This window comes from Alligator sinensis, unplaced genomic scaffold (genome assembly GCF_000455745.1).
Source record: "Alligator sinensis unplaced genomic scaffold, ASM45574v1 scaffold872_3, whole genome shotgun sequence".
Lineage (NCBI taxonomy): Eukaryota > Metazoa > Chordata > Crocodylia > Alligatoridae > Alligator > Alligator sinensis.
Window position 1 is genome coordinate 932,510 of NW_005842137.1, and position 13,277 is coordinate 945,786.

The 13,277-nt window shown below is 42.2% G+C and overlaps 1 protein-coding gene across 5 annotated transcripts in view; it reads left to right on the forward strand.

The window, feature by feature from the left end:
* Positions 1–13,277, forward strand: part of MAPK14 (mitogen-activated protein kinase 14) — a 39,056-nt gene continuing 25,779 nt past the window's right edge. For 4 of the 5 annotated variants that reach the window (XM_006025253.3, XM_006025254.3, XM_014520659.2 and 1 more), the window contains exons 1-2: positions 7–122; positions 7,313–7,442. In XM_006025253.3, coding sequence (XP_006025315.1) covers positions 7–122; positions 7,313–7,442 — 246 coding nt within the window. Of the gene's footprint in view, positions 123–5,093; positions 5,276–7,312; positions 7,443–13,277 lie in introns of all 5 variants that reach the window. The other variant, XM_025206013.1, reaches the window with a different exon arrangement.

A 13,277-nucleotide genomic window follows, 5' to 3' on the forward strand; every position in this document is an offset into this window, starting at 1 on the left:
GCCGCGATGTCTCAGGAGCGGCCCAAGTTCTACCGACAGGAGCTGAACAAGACGGTGTGGGAGGTGCCCGAGCGTTACCAGAACCTGTCGCCGGTGGGCTCCGGCGCCTACGGCTCCGTGTGGTGAGTGCCCGCCAAGCTAAGCAGGGTCGGGCCCGGCGCGCGCTTGGATGGGAGACTGCTGGGGCCCAAAGGCCTCGGGCTGCGGGGACAAGGGGAGTTTGGTGCCTGAAGCATTGGGGCTGCAGAGGTAGGATCATGCCTATGCAAACTGTCCCGTGCACTCTTCAATCCCAACAGCGTCCTGCTGCTGTGAAGCGCTGTCAGTGTGCACCCAAGAGCCTGGTGGTTTGAACAGCCGGGGTCAGGTAGCAGCAGAGCTACAACAGGTGTAGAAATATTGGTAACACCATAATGGGTTTCTCGGTGCCTGCAGTGCTCCAGCACCTGATCGGCCCTGGTAGGGGCTTGCAGTGCTTGGGCCGGTGGGTGCAGCCAGGATAGGATGCACCTATCACTGCATTCATGCAAAATACTCATGGTAGAAGTCAGGCTGGAGACTTGTCTAGTCTAACCCCTGAGGCAGGGTCGTTCCTATCCAAAGCGTCCTGTGCGCCGCAACATCTTAAATACGCAATCCACGATCGGTTAATGCCAGAGCCATAGTCGCCAAACGCAAAGAGAAATGATTTTCTTTTGCTGGGGTTACACGACCCCAGCAGTCTTTCCTGATCAAGGGGCCAGATCAAGGGGCTGGACCTGATGATCGCGTGATGTCCCTTCCAGCCCTAAACTTCTGTGAATCTTTACACGTTGTAGCTTTTTAAAAAAGAAAAGAAAAAGAGAGCTGTCTGTTGGTTCTGGGTTTTTTTGACAGCAACGTGTTCATTTGAATGATAAAATTGTCTGCAAGTTCCATTCAAATAACACCTATTTCCTAAAACTGCTGTGTCGCAAGGAGATGAGTATTTGTCCCCTGCCGTGTATAAAGGAGTTAGTAGTTTGAATAACTGAATGTGCTCTTGGAACTGTTATCATTGAAAAGCTGAGTTTAGTTGCAGCAGACCAGAGGCCTGACCTCCCTAGTTCATGAGTCCTCCTGAGGTGCTGAATGTGCTCAACCCTCTTGGATTATAATGGGGGGAAAATGAGCATGCTTCCTGATAGACTGACTTTATTTTTAAGAATAGCCCTTTCAAAATCCTTCCTCCTGTTCCAGATTGTGTTTTCCAGACTCTAAGTATTGCTTCCAAATGCTTCTTTCCACTGCTAACAACGTAAGGATTTGCATCATGAATTTCCTGTTTTGCAGTGTCAAAGCTTTCAAAGATTGTGCAACTGCCTTTCAGTAGCAGAAGAACCTATTTTTTATTGAAAGCAGTTTCAAACAGACTGGAGTCTAGTAGACATATCTACTGTGTCTTTCTGTATGTCTTACAGTAATTTTTTTCCTAAAGAAAAGGGAGAAAATAGGTCTGTCCCCACTGCTTTTTGCTGTACTTGGTTTGAATAGTGTAGTTTATCTTATAAAATTTGATGGGACTTTGCTACTAATCAAAGTTCATGTCTATTTCTATAGACTTGCTCCTTCTTGGCTCATTTTCTTTTCCAATCTGTCATCACTATGAAGTATGTTGTATTTAAGATATAATTGGAACAAATTAAGATTACAACAGCAAAGCCAGGAGATTCTCCTGTAGTGTTAAATTGAGGTAGTGAAATAGGCAGAATATACTAAGATATATCGCTATAGGTGTATGTACCAGGGAGGGTGTGAATGGGTGGGTGGGAGCTGGGGGTAGAGGGAGTTTAAATAGGAGGAATATTAAGGCTCATAGGGAGAAGACTTTTTCAAACATAAATAATTGCATCAGCAAATCATGAAGACCATATTTTCCAAAGTATAACATAATTTATATAGGAGATGGTGCAGGTAGACATCTCAGTTATTTTTAGGAGACAGCTTTAATTTAAGAAATGGAAATTAAGATGCAGAGATACGGGGTGGAGGCTCAAACTTTTAGGAACTGAGAAACTGATGTAGACAGAAATGTTTCTTACGCTCAGCAAATAATCATTTGCTGTTGTATCTATTGGATGGAATACATATTTCATTTGATCGTACAACAGTTTCAATATTCTTGACACAACCCTGTGGTTTAGTCTACATGAATTCATTCTGGGGTTGCTGAAGTACCTCTCTCATAAAGCCCTGACAGTTCGGAAGAGGGGATTTTGAATAACTTCCTGCAAGGTTGTAAAATGGAATTGATGCTGCTACAACACTAGTAATTTCCCTCCCATGTGGGGGAGAACTAATTGTAGATAGCATGGTTTCAATTAGTTCCAAACTAAGAAAAGTGTGTTACAGATGTTTCAGCACTTTGAAACGGTCAGTACTCAAAACAGTTTTTGCACTAGATGGGCATAGTGTTGCACAGGCATTATGAATGCAAGGCTTTACAAGCAGTGTCTTTTTCTTGTAGTCGGCTTTTGCCCAATGTTTTTGGGAACTTCACAGTGAAATATGTTTTAATTTGTTCTAGAATATGTCTAAAGCTTGGTTCAGTTTCAGGAGGAATTTAAGCAGATGCACAAGAATCTTGTAACATGGCTCGTATATAGCATATATATCCAGATACACACAGTACAGTATTCACAGTAGTTTAGGGCTGGAAGGGACCTCATGAGATCATTGGGTCCAGCCCCCCTGCTCTGGGCAGGAAAGACTGCTGGGGTCAAGTAACCCCAGCAAGGTGTGCATCCAGTCTCCTCTTGAAGATCTCCAGGGTAGGTGCCTGTACCACACCCGCTGGGAGTTTGTTCCAGATCTTTATCTGGATCCAGATGTGTTTCTGTTACGAGTGGAAGACTAAAGCGTCAGAACTAGATTTGTTTCTCAATTACTAATCATACAGATAGTTTAGTTTCCTTTGAATTTGTAGCAGTTTCCCTTTTTTAAGTTAAGGAACTTTAACTGCTTAAGACTAAGGGGAAATGTAGTGAAAAGCCTTAAATGTCCCATTCCAAATACTTCAAAATAATAATGATTTTTGCAGGTTTTTGAGTTTGCATCTGTCTTCACCTTCCCAAATCCATCAGCATAGCAGAAGTGCTCCTGTGTACATGTGTGGGAGGCAGGGGAGAACTACTAGCAATACAAGAAAACTGCCGTCCCAACTAATAGGAGAAATAATCTGATTTGTTCATAGCAGTTCCAAACTGCCCTGGTAGTCTGTATGTGGCTTGCTCACACTGGGCCTCTTCTTTTCATTCAAAAGGGTGTATGGGGACTGACTAGTGAGAAATTTTCAGGCTTGACAGTGGTCCGTTGTTCCAAAATGTTTGGGAAATACAGGTTTATAGGACTTCTGGTTTGCTTGTGAGTGTGGGTGTGATTTACATCTGAAGTACTGAATGAGAGAAAAGGAGGCTGAATTCTGTATTCAGTGCTGGAAGTAGTGAGGATCCTGTTCATCTTTATCCTTTTGTAAGAGGAGATTCCAAAGGCCACCGGCAGTTCTTGTTATGGTTTTTTCTCACGCATTCATGAGTTTCATTGTCCCAGATGCATGTAGTTGTGAACTGGATGCCATGTGGAAGAAGATGACCTGAGGTAACAAGAGTAAGTTCCATGAAATGCTTCCTTTTGGCTATGTAGGTTGTAGCCGTGTTGGTCTAAGGACACAGGCAGACAAGGTTCTTTGGGTGAATCTGATATTTTTTATTAGACCAACTTAAATAGTTGGGGAAACAAATTGCTTAATATGGTTTTTCCAACTATTTAAGTTGGTCTAATAAAAGATATCAGATTCACCCAAAGAACCTCGTCTCCTTTTGGCTGGCTTTATATTCCATCAGGAGCCAGTGTACAGAGGAAAATACCAGGATGCTGTGTGCATCTTCTTTTAACTAAAATTGTAGGATTTTAGTGCATTTTGTTGAGTTAACTCAAGAGAAAACAAGCAATTATCTGACTACCTCATTAAGGATGCTTGAGGTGTTCTCTAGTCTTCACAGCTCCAAAATAAGGCGAGTCATCGTGATCCAAAACAGACTCATACGAATTAGTCATAAATCTTTACTAAGTTTCATCCATTTCAAGAGGCAAAGATGGCATACAACACAGTGTAATAAGTCTCTCTCATGTTAAAAAAAAGGGGATCCTCTGTGTATTACTCAATTTTCTCAATTGCCATCTCTGTCTGATGAAGTGAACTCAAGATCATGAAAGCTTGCATGCTCTATCTCATTTAGTTAGTCTACAAGCTGCATACCTATCCTGCCTTCTATCCCACTTTTGGCAAATAAAGTTTTGCTTTGTTGTGACTGGGTTCTCTTAAATTACCCCTCTTCTGGTATCTGTAAGATATTCCACTTCAAAGAAGGTAGGGGCTTACGGCAGCTGCTCTGCCATAACTGCTTTGTGTATTTGCTCCTGTCCCATGAAAATTAGAAGCTATTTTGTGCTAACTGTGCTTTATTGTATTCTTGACCTATGCCTCCCTTTAACATGAACTTATTGGTTTGTGTGCCCAGACTCTTACAATTTTTCAGGACCTTGCCATTGTCTTCAAATTTGATAGACTCCGCATCCTCACTTTTGTTTGAAATGAATTCTGGGCTAAATTAGAAGAAGACATAAAACATGTTTAATTGTTAAAGTCTAGTTGAAAGAAATGAGTTTATAGCTAGCTTTTGCAGAAGAGTGAAGTTGCTTGCTTCACTGGTGAAGGGTGTTTCAAGTATGGGGAATGGTATGAAAACAGCTGTGAAATAGTGAGTGGGAGGAGGAGGTTATGAAAAATTTAGAGAGTCAGGTAGTATTAGCAGAAACTATGTGAGCAGGGGCAGAGTAGGAGACCAAATCCTATATTAGGAAGCATGAGGCAGAGCCTTGAAAGTGAGAGCAAAGAATTTGAACAATTAATTTTCAGAAGTGCATTTAAGAGTGTACATCTCATTGTATGGTATTTCAGGCTGTAAGATATAGGCAGGGCAGGGAGACTTGTAGCTTTTCTTTGCAAGCTGGTCTTAATTTACAAGCAAGAGACTGAAAAAGGTGTTGAATCATTTTTTTTTTTTTTTTTTTAGTTAGCAGTTGTTTCCTGGTTGGAGTGTAGGTAAGGAGAGACTTTGAAAGTGCTTGGATTGAGTGAGTGCCCAAGCAAGCTACCTTCAGGACAGAGAGGATCCAATGAAAAAGAATTGGTCAGCAGAGGACCAGGTCTCCAAAGGTAGCTGCTCCACAAGCAATGAAAAGAATATCACGGAAGGTAACTAGTGTTCTACAAAGATTAAAGATCTTAGCCAGGTTTGGCAAAACTCTCCATGCCCAGTTTATTTAAACCTTCATGTTGTCAGGGTGCTGAGAACATTACTTGGATCAGTGTAAAAGGACTCTACCAGTATAACGGAAGAATTGCATCCAGAGAATCTTTCATTTAGTTCAGGATTCGAGAGAGAGTGTAAGCTTTGAATTATAATTGCTCCTCCCTTGAAGTGATCTGTTCTGGTAAGTCAGGTAATGAGGCAATTTCTAGAAATTTATCCACAGTAGTACCTAACTAACTGTCTGAGGAATTTGGAAGCTGTGATTTATTTCAGAGGTATGCCCATTTTAAACTTATATTTATCTTATTTTAAATGAGTTTGAAAACTGCTTTAGATCATGCCACTTTTTCCTCAGTCTTTGTCAGATGAAATTTAAGAGATGAACTTAACACAACTCTTAAGGCTGTGATAAATGCCAATTTTAGTGATTTTTTTTTTTTTTAAAAAACACTTTCCAACTTGACAGCTGTTGTGTAGCTCTGTGTTCTGTACTTGTAAAACCATTATGCAGTCATCTGCTTCAGCCAAAAATTACTCAGCAAACCCTGATCTTTAGAGAGACACTGTTTTTTAGGCCCCAAATGTGACCTCACTCCATGTTTATAATACTTTGTAGGATATCTCTGCAGTGTAAAGCACTTAAGGTGAAGGTGAAGGTGTCTGTGTGAGTCTGTGTGCATGCTAATTAACTGTACTGAATAAATTGAGACCTTTTGGAATTCCTGCAGTTCTCTTGGCCGTGTAGTGCGGGTGAGTATAAAGTGCAGCCTACAGGGGTAGTGTGACCAGTTTTGTGTTCAAGTACAGACCGTTGAGATATCCTGAGCTGAGTGATTGCAATCTTCTTCATACTCATTGGCTGTGGCCTTCCAATTTGACAGACTGTGTTCAGCTGAGAATAGTTGTGGCTTCACTGGTTTGCAATAGTTTTTAAGAAGCATTGTCCCCTGGGAGCTGTGTTGCTCAGAGCATCTACTGATGCAGTTGTGCTACCAATGACCTTTTTTGGATAAGGAACAGGAAGAAAACTGGGATGTGAAATGCAAACAGCTAGATTATTTTCAGCTCCCTTAAAAGCTAAATAGAAAAATGTGAACTAACAACTGGGAAAAAAAGCAAAACTGAGAGTTACTTAAAAACCCTTTTATCTTATGCTGTTTTTCATGTTAAGAATATGTTTAAATCTTACCCAATTTAAGAGGCTCAAAGAAAGCAAATGCAACTATTACAAAGTATGCAATGATACCATCTAAAGTTTGAAATTGAAGTTGAGACTCTGATAGAAACAGTTGTTACACCTACTCCTTGCTTAATGTCATAGTTATGTTCTTGAAAAACGTGACTTTAAGCGAAACGATGTTAAGCGAATCCAATTATGTCACAGTAGTTACCTACTAGCAGGCAGCGGTCAAACAACATAACCTAACATTGCACAACTTTAAACGAATATGTTCTCTAATAGATGAGCAACATAATAATGAAGCAACGTTAACTGGGACAATGTTAAGTGAAGAGTACCTGTACTTTTTTTTTCCCTTGAAGAACTTGCCAGCTAAGTGGACAAAGTAAAATATAAGAAGGGTCTTTTTCTTTTCCTTTTATCTGGCTTACTGCTTTTATCCACAAGGAAGCTACACTTTCAAAGAACAATGTAGAAATGAGTTTTGGGGATCAAATGTTCTTCATTTGGAGGAATGCATCATAGGGGAAGGTACAGAGTGGTGAGCAGGGAACTTGGTTTGAGCGCTTCATTACTGCTGCTCAACTATGTACAAAAGAGAGCTTCTTCCTGTGTTGTCACTTTTCCTGAGAAAATAGACTATGGAAAGCTGTATTTTGACCAAGTGACACAAGATGCTTGTTAGCTATTTTCACTGGGGAAAATGGAATATGAGTGTCTTTGTCCAAGACCAGGGAGATTTGAAAAATATTTCTCAATGACCTTTGGTAACGCTCTATCTATTCTTTTTTAACCATAGCTCTGCCTATGACACAAAAACTGGGCTGCGAGTGGCTGTGAAGAAGCTGTCCCGACCATTTCAGTCCATCATTCATGCCAAAAGAACCTACCGAGAACTACGGCTACTTAAACATATGAAACATGAAAATGTAAGTTCAGCAGACCCAGAGACATAGTGTTTGGAGAACGGAGTATTTTTTATAGCTATGAAAAAGTGGGTCAAATTGTCTCTCTCCATGCATGAAAATTCCTTCACTGGACTTACATTTCCACTGTACCAACTTTCAGTTTCTCATACATACTTGTAAGGCTTTCCAGATCTTTCTCGTTTCTTTGCTTCTCTCTCTCTAGTCTGATTCTGTCTGTTCTGCCTCATTGCTTCCTCTGCATTTTCATCTTTGTCCTTCTTGCAGTGCCCTCTTCTTCACAGAAATCTTTTACACTCCAGCATGACAAACACCCACCCTTTTTGCAAATTTCTTGGAACGCAGCATGAATCATCCCGTTAAGCAGCTGGCATTCATTTATTGTAAATTGTAGAGGTGCGCTGATATATTGGTCCATGTTAGATCAGCACCGATAAAAGGAAAATTGACATTATTGGCAATCGGCTTTTTTTGGCCAGAATAGCCGATAATGTCGCTGATAAATGCCATGTGCACAGCTGCAGCATGCACGCAGCTAGGAATGCAGCCGGGCAGCTTAGAGAGCAGTGTCCAGCCAGTAAGTCTGTTAGGAGGAAAGGTTGTAGTGGGGGCAGATCGAGGCCCCCGTGGTAAGGGAGGGAATGGCACAGAGGCAGGTGCTGCCTGTGCGGGGCACTGGGCAGAGCTGTGGGCGGATTGTCCGGGGCGGGGCGGATCCCGTCGCATGTGCCCCCCTGGATTTGTGTACAGGGTGAGGCAGGCTGCCCATTGTGGACACGAGGCCAGGGGCTGCACCAGTTTCTTCCCAGTGTGGGGGCTGGGATGGGGCTGCAGTCAAGGTGGGTGGGGTTTGGGCGTGCTGCGGTAGTGTTGGAGGGGGTGGGCAGTGGTGGGTCTATGGGTTGGGCTACAGACTTCCCAACATTTGCTGCAGCCTCCAGTAGCCACACCCTCCCAGTTCTGTCGCTGCCCGTCCTGAGTGCAGCCCCTGGCTTCGAGCCTGCAGTAGGCAGTCCGCCTTCACCCCATGTACGAATCTGGGGGCATGTGCCCCCCACGCCCCTCTTGGGGGTGCATGCAGTGGCGGGAGCCGCTCCCCCTCACCCGTGGCTCTTGGGCAAGCCGTCTGTGGCTCCATCCCATGCACTGTCTCAGCTGGGCGGTGCCTGCCCCAGCCCTACTCCGTCCCTCACTGTGGTAGGCTCGATCTGCCACCCCTTCATACCCCCAACTTACCGGTGGGACTCTGCTCTCCAAGCTGCAGGGCTGCATATTGGCTCTCAGATTGGTTAATAATTGGCCATTGATACTAGCCAAAAATTTTTTTTATCATAGGGCTGGAAGGGACCTTGCAATATCATCAGGTCCAGCCCTCTGCCCAAGGGGCAGGAAATCAGCTGGGGTCGGATATCAGTGCACCCCTATTCATTATTCAGTTTATAATAAATCCATCTCTCTTGTTAAGGGGTGCTCTGTGTGTCTCACCATACTCAGAATTGAGACAGTAAACTCCTTTCAAGAAATACCTTTTAGCTGTCTTGTATGACGTTAAGCATACTGTTGGCATTCAGTGTGAATCGCTTTTTCAAAATTAAAATTAATATAACTAACCTCTTCTCAAATTTGCTGCATTATGTAGGTTTGATAGGATCAGGTAATACCACAGAGGTTTTACAGTGCTAATATTCTCTGGATGATGCTCCACATTTTATGTAATGTAATTTCTGAATCCACGATGCAGTAGTCCTCTAAAGTAAGCAAAATTAGGATTGTACTGGGGAGGTTAGACCTAAATAATTAAATTCAAATCTGTGTTGATCTTCTTGTTTCAGTACTTTCACTTATACAGAATTATGCACACCAGTGGATCCTTTTCCTTTTTTTTTTTCTTACCTTTGTCCAATAATAGAGAGGTTTTTTTTTCCTGATAGTTTAGAATGCCTCAGTGGTATCATGGTAATAAATGGTGCTTATGGTACAAGGCCTGTTTCGGGATGAACAGTTCCAGTTCAGAGCTGTATTGAAGTATCACCCCATCAATATTGTATGCTGTTTTCGAAGCAGGAAAAGTCATGTGAGTGAACACTCTCCAGCGCTCTGTCCAGCTGTCAGAATGTTAATATAAAGACTCTTAACTTCTCTGAACACGAGCTTTAACTTGACACAAAGGAAATTCCTGAAATTGCAGCACTGTGCTGAGCAAACCTGTTTTCAGTGTCTCTATCAGGCAAAGAATTAACATCACAAAACAGATTTCACTGAAGGAGTCTCTTGGGCATTTTGACTAGAAAGCCCCTTGTTTTTCTTTCCAGTGCCTGTAGTGTATTTGGCTATCAGCCATCTCATTCAGCTGCCAGTATCCCCAAAGGATCTAATGTTTTAGAAATCATTTTGACAGTGTTAGTGTTGCTGACATAAATGGAACTTTTGACACATCAACATGCTATGTAGGATAGTGTGCAACAGCACCTGCTAAATGCTGTGGTGAGGACAGAGCTCTACCCTAATGGGCAAAGTTAGCAACTGATTCTGTTTTACACCCAGACTTATCCTGAACTTTTTTCACCTGCTTGAGTGTTCCCAAAGCTGAAACCTTTCCTCAAGCTGTTTTTAGCTCAGAGTGGGAATTCCATTTTGGGCTGGGCTGATGAAGATGAGTATAGAAATGTTTATGAAATTGTAGCATTTAGTATGTATTGCTCCTTCGTTAAGGATGGAAGGTAGTTGCTTATTCTCATGTGTAGAATGGGAATGCATATGTGGTACCTTGTTTAGATGTAGTAGAGTACCAATTTGAAGGAATGAGAGCAGGTTTAATTTAAACAATAGGTTTGTCAATTCTTGCAAACCTAACATGGGGTATTAAAGATGATTTTGAAGGAAGGGTCTGCACATAATGGGCTCATCTACACGTGTGTTTTAATGTGCATTAGCCTTTTTAATGTGCATTTGCCTATTTTTAATGCACATTAAAGCATCACTTAAAAACAACTATTTAGTTAATGCATATTAAAATAGGCTTTAAAACTGCTCTAATGCGCATTTTCTTAGTACCTCACAACAGAGGGTGCCTATACATGAGCGCGTAGGCTATTCTGATGTACTGTAATTACAGTGTGTTGGAGCAGATTCGATTAATCAAGTCTTCTGGAGCGTGGCAATTACCGTGCTCCCACAGCCTCCCACAAGTGTCCCCACACTTAAGAATGGCAGCGGGGGTGCTGCCATTCAAGTGCCCCTCCCACCATTTTCAAGTGCGGGGACGCTGAAACACAAGATACTGTGGCACTTTAATTAGATCCGCTCTCAGAGTGGCTCTAATTAAAGCACCCTCCTACACCTGGAGCATGTGTAAAAGTGCCTGGAGGTACTAGATTTAATGCGCATTAATTAAAGCATGTTAATGCACATGTAGACATGCCCAATGCTTTGCACTTATAGCTACAGAGAGCTCCTTCCTTTTTTTAGTTGGGTGAAGTTTCCCTTTTTAGTACATGCCTTCATTTTTATCTGCACGTCTGAAAGAGATCTACAAAATATATTGATGAAAAGCTTAATATCATAGTATTTTATTATAGGTGAGATTGTGAGAATTTTATGTGAACAACTAGATGTACTACAGGCTCAAATGATTTTTGACTTGCTAATATTCAGTCAGTCTTAGATAGCCATTCATAGCTGATTGAAGACGCTTATTTGAAAATTTACTGGAGCTCACCCTTGAAATTCTCTAAATCTGCCGTTTGGCTGTATATTAAATTATCTAGATGTGACTACAGCCTTGAAGATTTTGTCTGAAACCTCTGTTCCTTAAGTTAGAGATTCAGTTAACCCATAATTGTTGCAGGCTATGTACGTTTGGAAGCTTGTACTGAGTTCTGCTGAGACTGGGAATGGGTGGGGAAGAATATGGCCTATAGAAAGGAACCAAAATTACCTGTTTAATATCTGAAATCGCTGTAATTAGCTGTAAATCAACATGCAGTTTTTCTCCTTCTTGCATATTCAAGTCAGTTTCTGATCCTTGTCCTCTAAAATTTCAGTTAGAGGTGCACTGATATATCGGTCGTATATTGGGTCAGCGCCAATTAAAAGGAAAATTAACCTTATTAGAAATCGACTTTTTTCGGCTGGTGTAGCCAATGACGTCACTGATAAATGCCGTATGCGTGAGCACAGTTGCAGCATGTGTGCAGCTTGGAGAGCAGCCTCCTGCCAGTAAGTCTGTGGGGGAAGAAGGAGCATTGGGGGGGGGGGGGGAAAGGGGGGATGGGGGGGGGGGGGGGGGTGTAGATTGAGGCCCCCATGGTGAAGGAGGAAGTGGGGAAGGGGCAGGCACTGCCCAGCCAGGGCGGTGAGTGAGACCCCACGGGTGGCTCGTCCAGGAGGTGTCAGGGGGTGAGTACAGGGGGCAGCTCCCTGCCGCTGCATGCACCCCCAGGGAAGGCATGGGGGTGGGCATGTGCCCCCCTGGATTTATGCACAGGGTGAGGGTGGGCTGCCTCCTGTGGGCACTGTACATTCACATTTCAAACAAATTCTTCTTCTTTTTTTAATCAAAAATCCCCATACCTTTCCTTCTCTGACCTATGAACTTGTATTTAATATTAAGACTGTAAACTCCGAGCAGAAAATAAGTTATTCATCTTAGTAAAGGGCCTCCAGCTTGTAATGCTAAATATATTGACTAATAAATTCTCAGAAGATACCTTCTGCACTGAAAGTGCTGTAATTTTGAGGAATACCTGCTGCATTCTTCAGGAGTAGGTGCTTGAATTCCTTCTTTGAGCGTAGAACTCAACTCAGGCATGGCCATTCAACCTCAAGTGGCATTTCTATAATACTAAATGTCCTATAATGGAACTTAGAAGTTACTATTTTGGTAATTGTTTTTGTATTAAACTGAAGAATTTAGCAAAGTGAAATGTGGTTGAGTCTCATGTTAGTATTTAATTTGACAAGTTGTTGGTTGTCATATGAAGTTCCTTTGCTTTAAATCTCATCCTGTCTATCAACCATGACACGCATGGAAGCGGGATTGCAGGATCATAATGCATTTCTAAAGATTTGTTTGTTCTCATGCACTAGAGTCTTCTGCTGTATCCTTTGCATGAAATGCTGCTTCTACTTAGCGTCCCTTTCAGCTGATGTGAAATGCTTCAGCGCAGGAAACTAAATGGTATTGGAGTACTTGGGTGAACTGTACTCTGTTCTTTCATGTTGAATATAGCTTGACCAGCCTCTGTACTGACAGTCCTCAGTCCTAGTTAGGTCTCTGAACATAGTAATGACACTTCAGAACTGAGTCAGTGATGCACTGTGCCAGAAGCGTGTAAATATTGCAGGTTCTCTCATGAAGGGAAAGGTTTGGGTAGCCTTGATGTACAGGCAGTCCTTGGACTTACGACACAATTGGTTCCTGAAAGCTGCATCTTAAGTCGAAACGTTGCAACTCAGAACTGACTTTTCCCATAGGAAGCAATGTTATAAATGGGGGACTGGTTCCTGAACCAAGGCCCAATACCCTATTTTTATGAAAAATAACCCAGAATTTGGTACTCAATCAATTATAGATGAGTAGTATAGCTACATTAATGCATTTATATTGTAAATAGCAATTGCATTGATTTGGAAGGACTTCTTTGAGGTGACTTTATGGGACTTTTTGAAGGGCTCTTGGCTGGAGTCTTCTCAGGAGTCTTGGCTGCTTTCTTAAAGGAAGTTTGGACAGATACTCTCCGGGGAGATTGGTGACGCAGCGAACTTGTTCGCTGGCATGGTGTTGTGTTAGGTCAGTCAAAGTCGAAATTGACGTCAAAAAGTTGAAATGGTGTCAGT